The 22,421-nt window shown below is 39.1% G+C and overlaps 1 protein-coding gene across 2 annotated transcripts; it reads left to right on the top strand.

Annotated features, from left to right (window-relative positions):
* The first annotated feature begins 18,207 nt into the window (after positions 1 to 18,207).
* On the top strand, positions 18,208 to 21,793 carry LOC117576743 (actin-5C). 2 transcript variants are annotated; one of them, XM_034261898.2, is made up of 2 exons: positions 18,208 to 18,373; positions 20,116 to 21,793. In XM_034261898.2, exon 2 carries the CDS (start codon positions 20,124 to 20,126, stop codon positions 21,252 to 21,254), a length of 1,131 nt encoding a protein of 376 aa, XP_034117789.1. In that variant the 5' UTR covers positions 18,208 to 18,373; positions 20,116 to 20,123; the 3' UTR covers positions 21,255 to 21,793. The 2 variants fall into 2 exon arrangements, with proteins under 2 accessions (XP_034117789.1, XP_034117709.1); XM_034261818.2 differs by lacking the exon at positions 18,208 to 18,373 and adding an exon at positions 19,598 to 19,762.
* Positions 21,794 to 22,421: the final 628 nt, after the last annotated feature.

The following is a 22,421-nucleotide window of genomic DNA, read 5'->3' as shown; positions in this document are numbered from 1 at the left end:
AACTGTATAGACGAAAGCCAAGCTGCTGGGCAAGAAGACTACAGTTTTAAATTGCGTGACCCTGAGAAATATCGATTTAGCAACAGTATACCTCAAACTGTTGAGCTCAAAGCCGAGCGATGGATCATTCAGAAGCAGCTTTAAAGTTAAATATACAATGAATTCGCCTATTTTTTTTAAACTTTATTTTTACCAAATGAATTCAACCTATCGTTTTAATAAGAATTGGTTTTTTTTTAAAGAAATACACTTACTTTTATCAAGCAATTCAAATTGTCGCGCCTTCTACCAGGGCTTCTGAAATATTGTGCCATCTATAGAGATAGAGTCGCATTTCGATAATGCGACTAGCTCACAAGACTTCAGTATTATATTTTTGGTATATTCTATGGGGAATAAAAAGTATATATTAGAAATGTTACTTATGGTCACATCCCGAAAAAACCCAATACAAAAATGCAATAAAGCTCTTGTTTGAATAAAACAAAAAGTTTGAATCGACTTAAATATATTAAAGAGAAATTTTTATGATTGAATTTAATATATAATTTGTAAGCTGCAAAAACAATGCTTTATAGCTGTTCTACTACAACTCGAATTTTGCATACACAAACGGGGCTACAGTTTTCAATTATTATTCTGTAGCTGCACATGTAATTTGATTCATCGTTCAATTGAGATTGTTATATCATCACTTCGTCCTTGTCCCATTCCTCCACCCAATACCACCAACCAAAGCTAATTAACTTGTTATTAGAACTTTCAATGTGTACATACATATGTTTGTGTGTGTATATGCATTGTTATCGCTATCAATAGCAATCGATTGATTGCAATTGTTATCGCGTTACAAGAATATGAAAACTACACGTGACATTTTCGGTACAGCATTGAAAATTGAATGCTTCAAGAACGCAGCCGATCTCCTTATTGGCCTTTATATTGTTTTCTAAAAAACAATGTTGACTGCTGAGTAAATAAACTCGCTTTGTACCATGAAATATACACATGACACATATACAAAGCTTAATAACCTTTTGCAAGGGTAATCGGCACAAGAAGAAGGAGAAGAAAAAAAGGGGAGGATACAGGCTCCACTGGCTTTGAACTTGTCGCATTGTTTGATAACCTTCATAATTTATTTTCTGTAGTTTGCTTATTGGTCTAAGGCCAATGACAATGGCAGCTACAAATCATATATATAATATATATACACTAAGCAGAAAAAGTCTGCGTACAAACTTAACGCGCAACTTTGATGTTAAATAAAAATAGTTGTATTGAAGATATTGGCTTCATTTTTTTTTTAAATTAACAACATATCTATTATGAAAAAATATAACCAGTCTTCATTTATTTCCATCAGCAACTTTTTTAATTAAAATCAAAAAACAAAAAATACACCAGTTTTCGAATCAGAAAAAGTCTGCGTACAAACTTAAATTAGTTTAAAAAAAAGCCATTTATTAATAAAATATTACAAAAATTAGTACGAGGTAGGATAAATAGGAAGGTTTATTGTGCCAATCAAGCGTTTTGGCATTGATTAAACCAATTTTTGGTGAATTCTGGTGGTATTTCGATCCACTCATCCAAAATTGCTCCCGAGGGAGGAAACCGTTCGTCAAACTGGACCAAAAAGGGAAATCTCAGCGGGAAATTGTCGAATTTGTTTTTAAAACGCATTCTATGATTAAAAAAGTCAAAAAAAATTGGAATCAAACCGGCACAGTTCAATCAAAGCCACATTCTGGTAGGCCTCCAAAGCTGACCGATCGAGAAGAGCGGGAGATTTTGATGTCGGTGAGGCGTAATCCTGGGTCAACTGCCGCAAAAATTGGTCAGGACATAAAGGAGAACTATAAGAAGGATTTACATGATAAAACAATCCGAAAAATTTCCAAAAAGTAGGACTTTCATGCCTGTGTTGCTCACGCTGCCACCACCGTACTTAACTGCTGGCGCAAGGTTATGCACATCAAGGGCTGTGCCAGGTTTGCGCCACTCAAATTTTCGCCCTTTTATGTCAAATTGCTCCAATAATTGAAAATAACTTTGTTCCAAAAGGCTAAAGGCTATTGGATGTATTTTTTGTAAAATCAAAGCGCTTCGCTTTACTGACGGGTGATATGAGAATCTTCTTCCGCGCAACACTGGCATGAAAGTCCTACTTTTTGGAAATTTTTCGGAAATTTTTCGGATTGTTTTATCATGTAAATCCTTCTTATAGTTCTCCTTTATGTCCTGACCAATTTTTGCGGCAGTTGACCCAGGATTACGCCTCACCGACATCAAAATCTCCCGCTCTTCTCGATCGGTCAGCTTTGGAGGCCTACCAGAATGTGGCTTTGATTGAACTGTGCCGGTTTGATTCCAATTTTTTTTGACTTTTTTAATCATAGAATGCGTTTTAAAAACAAATTCGACAATTTCCCGCTGAGATTTCCCTTTTTGGTCCAGTTTGACGAACGGTTTCCTCCCTCGGGAGCAATTTTGGATGAGTGGATCGAAATACCACCAGAATTCACCAAAAATTGGTTTAATCAATGCCAAAACGCTTGATTGGCACAATAAACCTTCCTATTTATCCTACCTCGTACTAATTTTTGTAATATTTTATTAATAAATGGCTTTTTTTTAAACTAATTTAAGTTTGTACGCAGACTTTTTCTGATTCGAAAACTGGTGTATTTTTTGTTTTTTGATTTTAATTAAAAAAGTTGCTGATGGAAATAAATGAAGACTGGTTATATTTTTTCATAATAGATATGTTGTTAATTTAAAAAAAAAATGAAGCCAATATCTTCAATACAACTATTTTTATTTAACATCAAAGTTGCGCGTTAAGTTTGTACGCAGACTTTTTCTGCTTAGTGTATGTTTACATGCATATATGTACATACATATACATATGTTATTACTATGTGTGTGTGTGTTTGCATTGCAGCAGCCGGCAAAATGACAAAAGAATGGCAAAGGGCAAATAAAACACATGTGAAAAATTGCACGTGCAGCACACTCTCTCACTCTATTACTCTCTGAGTGGCTGAGAGCGACGCAGGCGTTGTCAACACACGCATTTATTTCTTTCTTTTTTCGAATCATTTCCCCTGTTTGGCCAAATGTTGCCCCTATTTGGGCAAATTTGCGGCGAATTCTATGACGAGCCACCCCCAAAAGTTGCACTACGCAAGAGAAAGGTGGCAAAACGAACAAAAGAGAGTGACAAACAGCAAGAGTATTTACTTTACACAGCTAGCAGATGCATTCAAAAGAGAGAGAGATGCGCTTAGCATATGCACACACACACACAAACACACGCGTAGTGGCTTGCGGCACCGTTATAATTAACGGTACTGTTGTTGCTCTAGCGTTTGTTTTTTTTTTGCATTTGTTATATTTGAAGTTTGTTTTTTGTAGCTTTTCGTTTGAAAATGTTTCATGCCCTTTTTTAGACAGCGCAGCAGCAGCAGCAAAAGCAGTAAATGGTTTTCACTTTTTATGTTGCGCTAGATGAAATCCACTGCAGCACAAAATGGAACTATTGCGATAGAGCGAGATAGACTGATGACGATGATGTCGATAAGCAGTCCAAATCGGGCGCTATTGTTGTTGCTAAACGGGTGCAATCTATATAGATATATATGTACGTATATATTTATATATTTGTATGTATGTATGGATGTATTTACTTATGCATGTAAGGAGAAGCACTCCCACCCCACTCTTCTTTTAGAAATGCATTGATCGCATCACTTTAGTTATCTCACAGCTTTGTTCCACATCCCACAATAGCACAAACTCCAAAACCCATTCAACAAATGCGTGAGTAAAGTTTGTTGGGGAAGGGGGCGAGTATGAAGGCGTAGGCGCGTAAGAGAGAATAAAAGACTGAGAGAGGGAGAGCCGCTGACCGCACGTTCGGCCAGCTAATGCATAGCATACGTAGTATAACCATATTTGGCATTGCATTTGTTAAGCTGCAGTCCATGAGCCGCTCTTTTTGGGAGAGAGCGCGCAAGCAAGCAAGCAAACAAGAGAGAGAGAGAGTGGGTGCATGCGCATAAGCAACGCTCAGACAATGTTCCAACCAAGCGCACACACACACACACACACACAAACACACACGCACTTTTATATGAGTAGCTAGAAGGGGCCACACAGAGCAGACGAGACCGGAAAACGCTCAAAAGGCAAAGAAAAATAATACAAATAAATTTGAACTTGAACTTACCGCGCCCCGCCCCAACCCGCTTTGGCTATCACGCGCTCTCTCTTTTGTCTGTGCTTGCGCTTCTGCTTTGACACGTGTGTGTGTGTCCAGGTTCCTAAAACGCCGGAAAATACACACCCATTTACGTACACACAGACGTTATGTACATACTACATATGTATACACATACATATGTAGGTGTGTATATTAAATCATGCACATGAATGCGCGTCTCGTCCTCGTCATCGTCTTTTAAATCTTTGTCTCCTCTCATGTCCGTTTTTGAGTTATTCATTATTGTATAATGAAAGCATTACACACACGCATACATATTTATGTGCATATATCGATTATATGCGGATGCCGTTTACCTGCTGGCGTTCTAAAATACATACAAGCATATATAAGTGTGTACATATTCACATGCATCAGCATACAAATATCCTCCCACAAACACACACACACACACACACACACAGATATGCTCGCTCTTTCACTCGTAGTGCACAGGTTCCATGGAGCCGGGTCTGCTATGCCATTTGAATATTAACGAAATTCACGTTGTGAATGTAATTTTTTGCCGGTCTTCAACTTTACTTTAGTATGCATGCACGTGTGTGTGTGTTTGTGTGTGGAGTGTGTCTGCTTTTCCCTTTTATTTTCTTGTGGCTGCGTGGTGAACGTGATTGGCTTGTTTAATGCGCCTTCGTTTCCGCAGTGAGTGTCTCTTTGATCAGCCATCACACACACACGCATACATACAAGCGTAGCTTCCTGTGGATCCCAAATCTGCAGCCCACACACAACAACAGCAACAACAACAAGTCTGCTTAAGAACCGAACTCATGTCAAAGCTTTATCAAACCTCACTCAGTCACTCTCTCTCTCTCTCTGTCTCTGTCTCGCTCGCACTTTTGCAAGGCTAAGCATAAAGTACTTAAATTCGAAGCATTTTGTTGGACCGAAAAAAGGTTTTCCATTCGCATGTGATAAGCGTATAATATTATTATGTGATATGATATGGAAACACCTGCCAGTCAGCTATCAGCTGACGTACAAATTGTATTAATGAAAGCTTGCACCCCAAGAATCGAATGTGTGCAGATAAAGCTTACATAGATACCAGCTACACAAATACATAAACACATACATAAGATTCCCAGCATGACTCATGTATGTGTATGTGTGCGTGTGTGTGAACACACCCGCACATTTGTAGCTGCAATTGTTGCTTATGCTTTGCTCCTTCTTCTGAATTTTTTTTTTTTTTGGCAGCGACGGAAGCAACTGTTTCGCTGCGCTGCAGTGCTGCCGGCGCCACGCCCTTTTGAACTGCCATAAATTAACACCCCGGGGCCAAGGCCCCGCACTCGGACCCGCATAACAACAAAAACAACAACGACAACAACAACAACAGTAACACAGCCAAGCCCAGCGATGACTCTTGAGAGCGTCTTGAGTGCAATCGCATGCGATAGATGCGCCTGCATGCGATACTTGACTTTATCACTGCGACACAAGCACGAAATGAAGATGAAGGCGAAGAAGAAGAAGAATAAGTTGAGATAAGTTCGCATGCTGCAGAGGAAATGCATGACGGTGAAATACCCGGCTAGAATTTAGTTTGAATCATTTTAAATTTTTACTTTTAATTTAATTTAAATGTATAATAAAATATTTTTTATATGGAAATTATTTTAAATCGACGAAAAATCAGTATTTTGATAGAAAAATATATACATTTTACAATTTCTTCAACAAACTATACATATATGAAATATACATATATACTATACATTTTAGGTTGGATTGAAAAAGGTTTTTACAATTAATAGAACTATTTGTAGGTAGCAATACTTTGTAATACCCTTTATCCCAAATGGGTATCGGGTATGCTGAATAAACCGAAGAAGGGGGTGAAATCGGTTCCGATGATGGACGATCTCTCTTGTGCTCTTTTCTGCTGTGCACTTTTTCTTAATGCCACACCACTTGAGTTTATTATTATAAGCGGAGTGCATACACATTTACGAGTATGCACATAAATATATATGTAAGTATATTTTTGTGGCTTTATCAGTATATATCACATATGCTTTTATCGGGGCACTCTGCATATAGCCCGACCGGAAGGGCAAGAACAGATTGCACCCATATTTGGTTGGTCCGCTGCGCTGCTGACTCAATGTCCCTTGCATTTCTCGCACCAAATTGTAAGGGTCCGGCATTAAAGTAAACCCAGATCGAAGGCATAACAGCTGATTCACAAACACCACCCCCGATGGTGTAGTATGGCAAGTATGTGTACTAAATGTGCTGCTAATGGGGATGATACTGCTTGTTGTTGTTTTTGTTGTTAACCCAGGCCCGTTGTCATTTCCGGCACACGCACATCCCCGGTACGGTTAACAAGGCTCAAGGTTGCCTCGAGTCAAGGCGACCCTCCTATTTTATGTTATTCACTCTCTCTCGCATTTTGTTTTTCTTTTTCGGTTGAGCTACCCTCTCTAAGGGGGTAGTTAACACAACAATTGTCGTAGGAAATTTCTACCCAAAAACTGTTTTTGCCGAAAAACCAAAAAAGAAATAACGAAAAATTCGCAAAAATGAAAGAAATGCGAAGCAAAAGCGAAAAGAGCGAATTAGCAACATGCAGCCACCTTTTCTCATCCCCGCTTGTGGGTTTTTTTTTGGTGGGGGAGGGGGAGAGGGGGGAGTGCGGCAAATACACTCCCTGCCAAAATGGCACGTGTCACTTTCACAATTGTTTTTGGTGGAAATGGGGAAAAACCCGACGAGACGAGACTGAGACTGAGTCTGAGTCTGAGACATGAGTCATACAATATAGGCGCATTGATTTAACGTGTTGTTTCTTCAGCTGTTTTTATTTATCTTATAAATAATGCATCCGATTTGGCCAGACGATGTTTTTTTTGTATTTTTCGAGGCTTACTCACACGTATCGTGTGTGTGCTCTCTACAACTGCATTAACCACATTTCGCTTTTCAGTCAGCTTACTAAATGGAAATGGAAATGCAATGCGTCACGCTCTGTTTTCCCCCTAAACCAAAACCACAGCCTCTATAGCTCTATAGCACATACACTATATATGTATATATATATATAGTATATAGTATACCTTGAAATATCTGGCTAATCTATTACTAGCTAGCACGTTATCGTTATCGCTATTGTCGAGCACTATAACTAGCGCACATGATTCAACCCATCATCATCAATTCGTTTAACTCTTATCGCCCATTTATGGCACTTCACCAGAAACCCTGTGGTTAAGTGAGGAATTTCTGCTCGATCGCTAAGCTTGAGGTCAGCCCTTTAAGTTGACTCCGGAAAGTCCAGGAAATGATGTAAACAAATTAATCGCAGCACAGTCATCACATTAGTTGAGAAAATAATACATATAATAATAAAAAAATAAATTAAAATGAATAATTTCAGAAAATTTTAAAATTAAAGTTAACAAAAAATAAACGGGAAAGGCTTAAAACTCCTCGATAGTAAATTACGTAATATTCAAATAAGCTTTACTATATCAAATGTGACAATGTTTTTGGTAACAAGTGAAGGGTACATTTTTCTTTTTCTCTTTCTATTACAACCTCTACCTTTCTCTCTCTCTCTCTCTCTTGAGTCTGGAGACTTCATTGTCGATGAAAATTTAAATTTGAATTTGAATTTTCGGGTTTCGTGGTTGGTGAACTTGGGTTCGACTTTGACAGACGCTACGTTTTGTCTGTAGCACAATAAACGGTATCGAAGACCAAACTTTACTTTCGCAAAAATTTGCCTAATAATTGAAAAATTAAAAATACATTTCATCCGTTGTTTGTTGTTTGTTGTCGTGATGTGATTTGATGTTTGTCGCACGTTCACTGAAATTCTGATTAGCTAGTGAAAGTATTTTCTACCGTTAAACGTTATATGCCATTGTTTGTCCATTTCAAAGATCATTTTTTGCACTAACAAAACAAAAAAAAAAAATACAAAAATATTGAAAACAATCGAGATTAACGATCAACGGGAAAATAGTTGAAAGACAAAAAGTTTGCTAAAAGATACTCTTCACTAAGGATCCGATAGTTTTTTATATTTATTTTGTAGTACGTTTTTTATTATAAAAATAACTTGCATTTTCTTTGAATTAACTAAACCATGAATATTTCAGATAATTTTGCTCTTCGAATTTTTCTATAAAAATATTTGTTGATTCATTTTATAAACGGCTTTTTTTTAATTCCTATATTTAGATAAAGTGAATAATAATTGATAACAATAAATTTAAAAGCAAGTAAACTTTTTTTTTACACCAACATGAATTGATAAACAATTTGTTACTAACACAGTCGATTGAAGTTGATTCACCTGCTGGCAACAATTCCAATTCTAGACGTGAGACGAACGGATGTCGAAATTGCAACGAAAAAGGCTTTGAAAATTTGTACAGCCCAAATGGGGCTTTTCGAATTGCTTCGGCTTCCTGGGCTCGATAGTTAACGATAGTAAAACGGCGGATGCACAACGCCTTTTAAAGAGCGAGCGAGTGAGCGAGACAACCAATGAGTCCCTAAAGCTATGCGAGAACAACAACAACAACAATCGATGCCAGCCAGTGTCATCTCTAGTTGTGTAGATCAAAAGAGCAACTGAAGCTTGCGTTCAAAATATGGCAACATTGTCAATTTCCGCTCTTCGAATTTCGAAAATCGTTACATTTTGCCCATAAAAAAGTAAAGTATATAACTCTATATATGAGTATATATACATACATATATGCGCAGTCGAAACTTTGCAACATGTACATTTTGGGATGAAATTCGATATACATAAATCAGAGGAGAAAAAAAAAACAACAAAAGTTTTGCGCTGTGTTTTATTTAAAATGGCAACGGCCAAATGCGGCAGCGACGCCAGCAGAGACAGCTCAATGTCAATGGCTTCGGCATCTGATCGTTGGCTTTATATGTATGTATGTATGTATGTATAAGTGCATGTGTGTGTGTGTGTGCGAAAGCACCAAAAAGCGAAATAAATTATGCAAAGTAAAAATTAAATGTACAACAAAAACAAAAAGAAGACAACAAGCGCAAACAAACAAAAACAAAAACAACAAAATAATGCCATAAACGTTGACTTGTTTTGCTGTTATTTCTTTTAGCTGCCGTTTATTATTTTTTCTTCTTCCACACCGACACACACACACATACACATAATCCACACGAGTGAAGAGCAGCCCTGAGAAAACATCCACACTCACTCACCCATACAGGCAAACGTAAATTTTAATGTTTACTTGCGCATACATACATACATATGTACATACGTTTGTGCATAAATAGATCAATTTATTGTCATTGTTAATTTTATTGCTATCCGTTTTTTTATTCGGTGCCTAGTTTAGAAAGCGAAACTCTAGAAAGCATGAGTTTGGATATGTGAATTGCTTTGGACTGTCAATGGATGCTAAAGCTTTACACGTGTGCGTGGGTGTTTGTGTATTTGTGTATTTATGTCAGCTAGGACAACAACCACAACAAAAAGAAAGGAGCATAATTAAGATCACGCTATCTTGGCAAATACTAATTTCTTCATTCAAATAATGTATTGTAAAAATGTGTGTCTGTGTTTGTGGCTCCCATTTCCAGTTGCCTAAGAACCGTTGCAATAACTGTGCACACTGCTGAGCATAGAAATAGGTCACATCATTTTTTTATTTTTAGTTTTGTTTTTATGGAATATGTTTTTCTTTAACACATAATTACGTATGTATGTATGATAATAATCTGCTGTACTGTATAAATGAGATTTAAGCAAAACGTTTCTAATTTGTTGCGCCGTGCTGTAGAATTCTTTCTATTCTTTCTTTTTGTTGCTGTTGCAGCCAGTTTCTTCCGTTGGCGGAGAACAAGTTTATCGGATTTTATGCCGTTCCGACTTCTGTTTTTCTTAGCATTTCAAACGTAACTGTCAACAATGGGAGAAGCCGACGAAGACGTTGTGCCGACAATGTGGTTGTTGTTTAGCTTCTTCTTCTCCCACTTGTGCTTCTGCTTCTATTTCTCTTTGCTCGTCATTATTATTAACCGGCTACAGGTGCCGAGACTCCGGCTGCGGCTGCGGCTGCGACGGCGCCGCAGCTGCTGAGCTGAGTGAACGCGTGCGCTTCTGATTTCTCAACTGTCCCGGGCAACGGGAACAAACGCTTAAAAGCTGCGCAGCAGCTGCGCGTCTATTTCTCTGCGTGTGTGTGTGTGTTTGCGAGCCAGCTAGCAAATGTATTGATGCTCGCTTGCTCGCTCCCATACACACACAAAACAGACGATCGTTGGCTTAGCCTAAGTTTGCTTTGCTCATGCAAATGTATGTTTGTATGTGTATGTGTGTGTGTGTTTGTGTTTATTTTGTTTACCGTTCACCTAGTTTGCGCTCTCCGAGCAAACTCGACCCAAAGACACTGCGTTTGTTTGACAACATTCAAATATCTCAGCTGCAGCAATTGGTGCGAGTTGTTGTTGTAACAAACGCAGCCCTAAGTTCATTACACTCTTTTAAGCTTTCGGTTTAGCGAGTGTGAGATACACAAAAAAAAACCAAAAAAAACAAACGGCGTTTGTTTTATCCCTCTTCATCTTCATTAGTTTTTTTTTTATTTTCCGTTTTGCTGTTATTTGTTTGTGACTTTGATTTTATTATTGTTGATTGTTATTGTGCCGTTTTGCGGTGCTTTCGATGTTTCCATATGCAAATAGCTTAACTGAATTTTGTACTCACTTTTCATTTCAGTCGAATGAACGGATGAATCATTTCATTAAGCTGCCGCGTCATGTTTCCAAGCAGCGGCGACCCTCAAGTCCGCCCCAGTGATAAATCCATGTGCACACATACATACATATGTACATATGTATGTGTGCGTTTGTGTGTGTGTGTTTAAGGCGAGCTTGTTGTCCACATCGTTGTCCCGTGTGGGACGAAACATGACTCATCGCTTTGCTTTGCTTTGCTATAGTGTGACCAGGGCCGTCATCTAATTCCAATGATAAGCACGATTCGCCTTAAGGCGAACTCGAAAACTTCCAGTTTATATTTTGAATCATTGTTTTGTTTGTTTGGCTTTATCATCAGTGCATAAAATGCACATTATTATTATTCATTTGTGTATTTTATGTAGTCGCTGATATAAATAAATACTCATATTAGTTTATCAGTCGCTTGCTTAATCACTAACAAAAATGTCGTTAAAATGTGTTGGGAATTTTGCTGTTGTTTATTTCTGTATTATTATTTATAGGCTGTTGGCAATTGTAATGGTTTGTGACTGTTCATATGTATTTATAGTCATGATAACAGAAAACCTAAAGAATACGAAAAACTTCTCTCAAGTGCAGCGATATCAACAAAACATAAAATAAAGTAAAATACCACAAAAAATAAAGAAAAGTTGATAATAGCATTTCATTTCCGTTCTAGAAGATCAGCTTCATATCCGTTGATGTCACATACTCTCTCTCTCTCTCTCTCTCTCTCTCTCTCTCTCTCATTTTCTTGCCATAACATAGAGGATCCATCTTGATTCAATTTACGATCCATTGGCGTGAGTTGGGAACGGTTTTTGGTGACGAATGACAGCAAGAAGGAGGAATGATAAGAGCGACGCGCCTTTTAGGCGCACTGCTTTTTTTTGGGTGTGACCATTTGCGCTACTCCTGTTGCACGCACCTCTCTTGTCACGCGCATTCAAATCCGCACCCATACACACACACATAGACACGCGTACTCACTCACTCACGTGCGTTTTCCAATTTGTGTAATTGCTGGCTGCATAGAAGAGAATAACAACAACAACAACAACAACAAAATGGCACAAGAAATGCCAACTTTGTTTGAATTGCTGTTGTTGTCTGTTGCTTGTTTAATTGATGTTGTTCACACGCACACACACTCACACACACACGCCCAGCTGATGGCAGTGAACCGTAACGGGCCAACCCTGCGAAAAGCTTCACCCAAAAGGCACCTGGAATGGGAACAGCCATATGACTGCGAATGGGAATGAGAAATGGAATGGGAATGGGCATGAGAACAAACGTGCGTGTGTGTGTGTGTGTGTGTGTGAGTGTAGGCGGCGGACGCTGTACACTTACATATGTACATACATATGTAAGTATAACACACACACACGCAAAGCGTCACTCATTTTCATTAAAAACCACTTAAGGTTTTATTTTTGCAACCCACATTCTTTGTGGCCTTCTTTAGCTACCTCTGTCAAAGTGGAGACTCGCTGCAATGCGATCCACGCGATCCACACACACACTGTCCACATGATCCGACCGACACCTAAGTCACACAGTGACGCCATCTGTCAGCCAGTTAGTTAATAATAAAGCAATTAACAACAGCCACAATGTGGATGATGATGATGATGATGCTGATGATGATAACATTGCTTGGGTAATACGCTAATAATTTAAAATATAAATACTCTACTGGACCATTTATCGGGCGTTTACTGTGTTTGTAGTTTAAATTGTTGTGTCACAGTTACTTCACCATGCAAATATGTTGCTTTAGCCATATAAATGCAACACTAACGTCGCAGTAAACTAATGAATATATACATATATGTATGTATGTGTGTTGTCTATTCTATTTATCAATTCAACAACTCGTTAGAACATACACAGATATGGAAAACTTATCAAGTTATTATGATATCAGCTACTAAATTCGGCTTATAATGTAATTTATTGCAATAATCGATTATTTATGTATTGGAAAGTTATCGAGTTATTGTGATAAACTTTATTTGCCAGCCGGCGTACATTATTTATTCTATTAATATATTGTTGTCTAGCAAACATTTCGCCAAACAAGATTTAACACCACACAGAGCCGTCAAGCTTCAAGCTAATCAAACACACACACAAACACAGACACGTTGCTCAGCAACAATGCGAGAGATGACGACGAATAAGAAAAAAAGGAGAAGGAGAGTGAGAAGAAGAAGCAGCAGTAAACCAGCCCAGCCAGACGCCGTCAGAGTCTCGCCGACGCCGACGACGTCGCTGACGCCGCATTAAACCAAGCACAAAAACAAATTTAAAAATGAAAATAAATATACACAAGCAGCAGAAAAAAAAATAAATACCTCCAGACTGTCTACTCACACAGACACACGTACAATTGTTGTAACACCTTCGGCTGCGGTTAGCAAAAGAAATGACACTGCAAACTTACGCCGCACACAGCCCACGGTCCACAGCATGTTTTTGGATTTTGTCTGGCATCAAATCACCATGCAATTAATTGTTAATTGCCATTGTAATAAATAGCGTTGTTATTAGTTAGACAATCGTTAAGTAGTAATCAAATGCAGTCAAATTGTTTCGACATCCTTTGCAATCCGTAAAACAGCGCAACAATTTGTCTATTGGGTTATCACTTTGGCTCGCTCGCTCTCTCACTCGCACTCACACTTACTCCTTCTCCCTGCTCTTTGCTCCTTTAACCGCAACCATTGTCGAAACATTTGATGCTTTGATGCGTCGTTGCTTCTTCTGTTGCTGTTGCTGGCCACGAAAGTTCGGTTTTGGCTAATTACATATTTTGTGCTGTTCACCATTTTTCATGTTGTGTGAAATGCGCACCCACTGAAAATAAAATGGATGGACACGCAGTAAGTTGAGCCAGACGATAAATGGCAGCATACATACATACATACATTGATAGTGGGGAGGGAGGAGACAAATGCACGAGGCACGCACAAATATAGGCGTACGTTGGCATTAAAGTGAAATTGTGAAAAATGGCGCCTCGCAACAATATATAATTCATTTTTCACTTTTTCCAAAGCTGCTTTAAATTCTCCACTAGCTGCTACTGCTTACTTCTTCTTCTTCTTCATCGCCTCATCATCAGCAGCGCCGCCTCACGCAATGCAATCGAAAGCCTGTTAGAGCTGCTCAATTAGAGATGAGACACCAATTGAAGTTGGCATATGTGAAGAACTAGTTCCAAGTAAATTCTCTAATTAGCGAACATATTGATTGGGTGTTTATTTTTTGGCAAGTGTAATTTATAGGGATTTCGATCAATCGCCGCGATGCTCATCGCTAACTGCATGTATTTAAGTAAATAATAATGCAGCGATAATTAGACGATCAATTAACAACATTTTGGAATTTATTATCGTGCTGCAATTTGAGGCATTTTATTACTGCACTTTACTTGCACAAGTTCAATTGAACTACACAGCTAGTTCCATTGAGGTGATCACTGGCTAATTAGGTAAAAACAATTAATGAGATTTTAATGTTGAACTATCAGCCATGGCCAAAAACTGGTTGCTTATTGAATGATGTTGTACCTGATACCCGATATATCCGATGCGATTCAAAAAGTTGTAGTGAAAATGTACAACTTTTTCGCTAAAGTGACTAAATGCGGCAAAGCGACTGACTGCAAGTGCAAATTGGGTGAATGAATGGGGAGGGGGGAGAGTGAGATGCAATGGAGTGTATAAATATGTACATATGTGCATACATATGTATGTAAATGCCAAAAGCGCAAATAACCGCGCGTAAAATGCCCAATTAATTGCGAAAAAATTGTAAAAATTTTCTCATTCAATGACCTTGACAATGGCTTTGACTGTGGCTTTGGCTACGATTCGCAGCTTAAGTCGCAGCTCTCTTTATGGTTACAAAGTTCTCTTTACGTGTGTATGCGTACACACAAACACACACGCACGCACGCTCGCATACAGGCAGGCATGCATGCCGGGTATTTATTGTTGTTGTTGTTGAGCAAGTGGCACTGCTTGTATAGTAAGTAAATGTCTACGTCTCCACTTTCGTCTTGGTCTCCAACATCGCTTGCTTCGCTTACTTGAATGCGTGTGTGTGTGTGTTTGTGAGTGTGTAGAAAACGTGACGAGCTACGAACTTTTGGAGAAAGGTCGTTGATCATGGCTCTTGTAGTCGCTTTGACTGTATTTCTGTTGTTGTTTTTGTTGTTGATTGCTATTGTTGTTGCTCGCATAGCGGTTTCAAAGTCATCAGCTACGTCAATATGCCGTTTTTGGCAATTTAATTATTTCTAGTTTCAATAAAAGCAGTTGTGTGTGCACGTCTCTTGCCCCTCCCCCTCTTTGTAGTAAACTCCTGGCAAGGTCGCAGCGCATCTGTATGTATTAATGTATGTATGTATGTACATTTATACATGTATCTATGTATGTATGTATGTAAATATGTACACACACTGTATGTAGTTATGTGCGTGTAACGCTTTTATCGATCTATCTACATACGCCACGAATTTCGGCAAAGGCGTGCCACACTAGCTTTTATGACAGTTATCTGATAATTGTTGCGATCTTAATTAACATCGTTAAAACAGTAAAACGAGTAAACAAATTAATCAACAAGTTCTGCAAAAACGAAGCAAAACAAAAACGGTGTTACCAGCTCGCTTAAAGATAAACGCACACACACACACACATGAAAACGGATCGAACATTTCAGGCAAAGAAATTCTTCACACACACATGCTTGTTACGACTACAATGATAATGTCTATTTTAGCAAAAGAGGAAGAAGAAGCAAGAAGAGTGAACAGAATGGAATGCGAATTGTTGCTGACGTTTGCGAATGGCAGTTAAACAAACACCATGAGAATTGTTTCGGTTTCATGTTATTGGATTTTCTTTGAAGAAAAAAATGAAGCGTTGAAGCAACAAAACAGATCCCAGCTCCCATTTCAAATTGAGCGTCTGCATTCAACAATTCCAATGAACAACAGTTGCAAACAATCAAGCCCAATTCGATTTCTTCTTGTCTACATACATACATTCGTATGTACATACATACATAGATACATATGTATGATGTATGAATGTATACATATAAATGCAAGGCGATCCAATGTGTGTATGATGGGAAAGGGGGAAGAGGCTCTATCAGTAAAGCAACGTCACTTTGCCACTCCTTTGGACACTGGCCAAGCATATTTCTGATAGTCTCTTCTGTCTGTGTGCTTGCGTTGTGTGTGTGTTTATGCTGCTGCTGCTGCGAAAGCGCACGCCTGCGTAAGCCTCTCTCGTTCTCGCTTCTACTCTTACTTGCTCTGCCTTTTTGTATCATCAACACGCACACTGTTGATGCTTAGCGCTATAGTTGTATGCGTGCTTCACATGCATTGTACGTATTTGTAGCTGTGTGAGTGTGTGTGTGTCAGCTTTTGATATTGCTCGATTTCGGCGCGTCAAAATAGGCAATTCAATTGAAACAATGATTAGTCAAGCGGCAAAACTTCAAAATCACGATTGCCTGTGGAATGCGTTCATTTGCCATCTATGAGCAATCTGCACACACACTCACTAACAAATCTACACAACCGCACATACTCATTGTTTTACATTTGTATTTGTATGTATGCTTAATGCAACTTTCCCCTCTCCGAAGCTGCCAACCTCTTATTCACTTGCTCACATTGCTCTCTTTCACTTTTCAAGAGAGCGGCTCCAGATCTGCATTGTCAAGGACTGTTTTTAACTAAAATAAACATCTGCAATATGACTAAAAATTGTTGAATAACAAATTATGTGCGCTTATACATATGTACAATAAGTAATTTATAAGTTTATATCAATATTTAACCATTACCGGCTGTATCAGAAATTTAAAAATATGTTTTTGGAGAACCAAATAAAAACAAACCCCAAGTTGAGTTGAGTCAGCATTTTGCAGAGCGCAGCAAGTGAATGAGCGCAATTTTGGGCATGTATTTGTGTGTGTGCGAATGCGAGTCTCTTTGTGTAAGAGTGTGTGTGCGAGTGCTGATGCCGCTATCTCTTTTGCGCAAACGCGTCGTTGACGCATCAACTCTGGCAGCTGTTTGGTCTGGCGCCGTTATTGCTGCAAACCGAGCTTTAAATTCAAAACCGATAACGGCTTATGAATACTCTTTACTATTTTCCGATTTTTTTGTGTATCACAGTGAATAGCTTATTTAATTAGTGAATTCGTTATCATTGTAGTTTGATTTAGCATTTTTTGTTTACATTTCATCACATTATTAAGTATCTTAAAATAATTATTTTAAATTGACTCTTGTTTGAATGGGTTAGTTTTAACTTATTGCTAATTTAAATGTTGTTTGTGTTTTTTATGTGTTTTAAATAAAACGAATTTCTGTTAATTGTACTTTCAGTTATTTATTTAATAATTCTTATTGGAAGAAATCCATACACAAGCATTAGCTTATCGGCGATTGTGGCATTGGACAAATGGCCTTATTTTTTAATTGGGGAAAAATTGATAAAAAAAAAATAATATGAAAATCAAAATAACATTAGACAATTATTTACTTTTGGATTTTTTTTTATATATTTTCTTCAACTATGTACGTATATAATTAGTACAGCTGAGAATTTTATATACAAAAACAACTACAACTATTTTGCATATTTGTCACAATAAAAACATTTGTATATTTCGGATTCTTTTAAATTCTATAAATTCTTTATTACGGAGCGTATGATTCATATATGTATGTAAACAATGTGAACTATTCATTAACTATTAGAATATCGCATTTAGTTATCGTGGTAAAGTGACGCAACCTCAAAAGAAAAAGAAAAAATAAAAACAGTCACACCCGTATCAGGGGATTATGCTGCAAAATACTCTACACTCAACACACTCACACACATACGTATACTTACAGGCAGGCAGAGCGCGCAGAGCTCACACAGATACGCACACAGTGAAACGGCAACGGGGTAAAAATTCAATTCATACCATATATGGTAAAACGTTCGCTGCTTGCTTGGAGAAATGTATGTATGTGCGTGTCTGTGTGTTGCTGATAAGGCGCCTAGCTAACTTACGGGTGCCGGGTTTTGTGTTCGAGTTGCCGAGTTGGGTTTTGGGACGGACACGGGCTTTATAAAACGGCAAACTGCGACCAGTTTTCATGTCATTACAGTTTGAGTTCTTGTGCTGTGTGGATATATTCCATTCCATTGCGACACAAACAAAACACCGCTAAAAAAACACCAAGCAAACTTCGTCTAAACAAAAGACACAAAACCGCAAAGACTTAATTTATATTTATTTAATTTTAAAACAAACAGACCAAATGTAAGTATTATTGTATTCAAGGCAACCAAAAACAAAAAAATATAAATACAAAAATACAACAAAAAACATCAAAGTCATCGCAAAAACAAAAATCGCTCAAGAAGTCGTGAAGAAATATAGCATAAATTTTTTTTCAACAATTTTTTTTCAATGCAAGTGCTGTGTGGAATGTGTGATAAAGAATAGAGCAAAAGTCATTCTTGATAAACAAAAAAAATATATTTATGTATATACAATACATATATATTTACATATATACGAAATGGATTCGTAATCAAACTATCAAAAATATTAAGTCACATGCTGACGACGCCAAAGTGTTAAAAAGTCGCACTCAACATTTATCTTATCGCTCGGATCGATAAGATATAACGGCTCATTTCGTAAGCTTAGAAAAGGCGAATTCAAGGCAAACACACACACACAATCGCTCAAATAGGCATATTTGCATGTGCATGTGTGTGTGTAAGTGGATCTTATGCTGGGGCGTGCCCACAATTAAGAAGTAGCAGGGCTGAACGTGGCCATTTTGTATTTGCAATTCAATTCGCAAAACACTTTCTATTTTTCCCACGCTTCAATTAACTTTCATAGCGAGCAAATTTTCAAAAAAACAAAAAGTAACTGCCAAATTCCCAAATTCGACGCATACAAGACACATGTGTACATGTGTGTGTGTTGATATTTATGGCATCCATCACTCCTTCTCGCTCGCACTCGCTTCGTCTGCCCACAGCGTCAAGTGACGTAGACAAAACCACACACTTTGGGCCAGAAATAGTCAAAGAATCACGTCATTGCAGTTATTTGAATGCAAAAATGCCGGTTTTTTAATGAGCCGCGCAAAAATGGAGAAAACCTTCGACACATAGTCACCGTCGTCGTCGTCGTCAGCAGCAGCGCGACAACGCGAAACGCGTGAGAGAGCGAAAGCGGCGACATTTCTATCTCTCTGTCAACAACAATTCGCTTCGAAACATGACCATATATGGTCACAAAAGTTGGCTACCCAAAGCCGAGGAGCCGAGTATACTGCTGTATATGCATGCGCTCTCTGTCGCACGCATGCGCCACCGCACGCTGTGTGCGAGCGAGCCGGCATAACAGCAGCAGCTGCGCTCACACAAACGAAGACGATGACGACGAGCGACGACGACGATTAACGGCAGCGACGTCGCTGCCTGAAATGGCTGTTAACTGGCATTCGTTCGTTTGCTCACCAGTTTGTTCATTCCTCTTTCGGCAGTCAATCGGTGCGGTTGCATTTAGAGTCGCTCTCGTCGCCTTCCTTAAACAGCAAAAAACCAAGTGTGTGGTTTCAGTTTTTCAACTTGAAAAACAATAAATTGAGTTTTTCCTAAACGTCGTTTGTTTAAACAAAACCAAAAGGTAAAAACAGTAATACAAAAGCAATAAGAACAAATAAAACGAGAAACAACTTACAAATAGGAGCCGGCTTAAATAGTGAATTTTTTTTTTTCGATTTTTTCGTGCAAGTGGCCGGCCGCCATTTTGAGGCGATTACGGACGTATACACACACACATGCAGTGAAACAAGAACAAGGAGAGTGGCGCCCTCCTTTAACCGCACTCTTTAGCGCGCTCTTGAGCTTTTTTTTTTGTGCACAGGGTGTTGCCCCTGAAAAAGAGAAAAAGAAAAGAAAGAGAGAGAGAAAAGTTCTGCTCTTTGCTTGTGGTGGCCATTTTGTTAATTTCGACTTTTTTTCTGTTACTTTTTGCAGCTTACAAAATGTGTGACGAAGAAGTTGCTGCATTGGTTGTCGACAATGGCTCCGGCATGTGCAAGGCTGGCTTTGCTGGCGATGATGCGCCCCGCGCCGTCTTCCCATCGATTGTGGGCCGTCCACGTCATCAGGGCGTGATGGTCGGCATGGGCCAAAAGGACTCGTATGTCGGTGATGAGGCACAAAGCAAACGTGGCATCCTCACCCTGAAGTACCCCATTGAGCACGGTATCGTGACCAACTGGGATGATATGGAGAAGATCTGGCATCACACCTTCTACAATGAGTTGCGTGTGGCACCCGAGGAGCACCCCGTCCTGCTCACCGAGGCCCCCTTGAACCCCAAGGCCAATCGCGAGAAGATGACACAGATCATGTTTGAAACCTTCAACACACCCGCCATGTATGTGGCCATCCAGGCTGTGCTCTCGCTGTACGCCTCCGGTCGTACCACCGGTATTGTGTTGGACTCTGGTGATGGTGTCTCCCACACTGTGCCCATCTATGAGGGTTATGCACTGCCCCATGCCATTCTGCGTCTGGATTTGGCCGGTCGTGATCTCACCGATTACCTCATGAAGATCCTGACTGAGCGTGGCTACTCGTTCACCACCACCGCCGAGCGTGAAATCGTGCGTGACATCAAGGAGAAGTTGTGCTATGTCGCTCTGGACTTCGAGCAGGAGATGGCCACAGCTGCATCCAGCTCATCCCTGGAGAAATCCTACGAATTGCCCGATGGTCAGGTCATCACCATTGGCAATGAGCGTTTCCGTTGCCCAGAGGCCCTGTTCCAGCCCTCATTCTTGGGTATGGAAGCGTGCGGCATCCACGAGACCACCTACAACTCGATCATGAAGTGCGACGTGGACATCCGTAAGGATCTGTATGCCAACACAGTGCTGTCCGGTGGCACCACCATGTACCCTGGTATTGCCGATCGCATGCAGAAGGAGATCACCGCCTTGGCTCCATCGACCATGAAGATCAAGATCATCGCCCCACCAGAGCGTAAATACTCTGTATGGATCGGTGGCTCCATCTTGGCTTCCCTGTCCACCTTCCAGCAGATGTGGATCTCCAAGCAGGAATACGATGAGTCTGGCCCATCCATTGTCCACCGCAAGTGCTTCTAAGCGGGCAACAGTTGGTGGCCAAAACGGGAGCAAGAGGAGAAGTGGAGTGGCAACAAAAACAACATCAACCAGAAGAGCTGCGCAATGTTATCACATCATCAATGTCATGTTGTGTTCTAGCATTAATTTAATTTATTTCACCACGAGATATATGATATAAAATGCATATTTTTTTGTTTTTTTTTTTTTAAATACCTTTTAATATAACAACTAAATTGAAACCAACAACTAGAAGAACGTACATCTATATATATATATTCTCAATCTCTCTGCCGCCATTCCACACGAACACAACACTCACACACACACAAACACATCCATGCAAACACTCCCGGGCATGACAACAACAAAAAAAAGACATCCAAAAAATATTCCCCAAAAAAGCAAAGAAAAGACAACACCATCAAATTGCAAAACAACAACAACAACACTAAGTTTTGTAAAATTTCAAACGCAACCTTATGTATTATTTTTTAATTATGATGTAATTATAAACAACAAAATGAAACAAAAATATGATGAAAAAAAAACAAACTTAACCAACTCTGTTTTCTATTCCTCTCTCGCTCTGACTATCGCTTCACTGATAACGCTGCTATGCTCTGACCACCACCCATCCGCCATACAGCTCTCTTTTTTTTTTGCCTTTGCCCTAACTGTATTTTCGCTCGCTTCTAACTTTGCTGCATTTTTGCCGGCCGGCGAATGCAATAACACACGCCACATACACACACACACCCAATCACATACATGCGCGCGTTAAAGAGAGCAAGGGAGTGTGGTGAGCAACAACGACAAAAACAACAACGGCAGACTCAGTGCTCGCTCTTGGGATTTCGTTTTGTACCTTTTAAGTTGCAATTTTGTATTCGAATTTAATTCTTTTATTTTTATTTTATTTTTGTATTTGTACACACTTCTAATTGCATGCGTATTCGTATACGCCGTCAAATGTTAATTAAAATGTGAAATGCAAGAAAAAAAGAAAACCTAAAACATTACATTGTATATTACTTTTAGCTGGACAACAACAGCAAAAGATGAACACAGAAAAAAATACAAAATCTCGAATTGATGCTGCTGTGTCAGAGGAGGTCAGCGAACTCAATGCGAGCTTTCATCGCCTCGCCTTGCGTCTCTTTCTAGCAAACTGTTGTCAAACACGGC

Source organism: Drosophila albomicans, chromosome X (genome assembly GCF_009650485.2).
Source record: "Drosophila albomicans strain 15112-1751.03 chromosome X, ASM965048v2, whole genome shotgun sequence".
In the NCBI taxonomy this organism is placed as follows: Eukaryota; Metazoa; Arthropoda; class Insecta; order Diptera; family Drosophilidae; genus Drosophila; species Drosophila albomicans.
Note: the sequence above shows the minus strand (reverse complement) of the source record. Positions and strands in the feature narration are given on the sequence as shown.

Bases quoted from the DNA above. Each gene is read 5' to 3' on its own strand.
- LOC117576743 (XM_034261898.2), top strand. From the start codon at position 20,124: ATGTGTGACGAAGAAGTTGCTGCATTGGTTGTCGACAATGGCTCCGGC.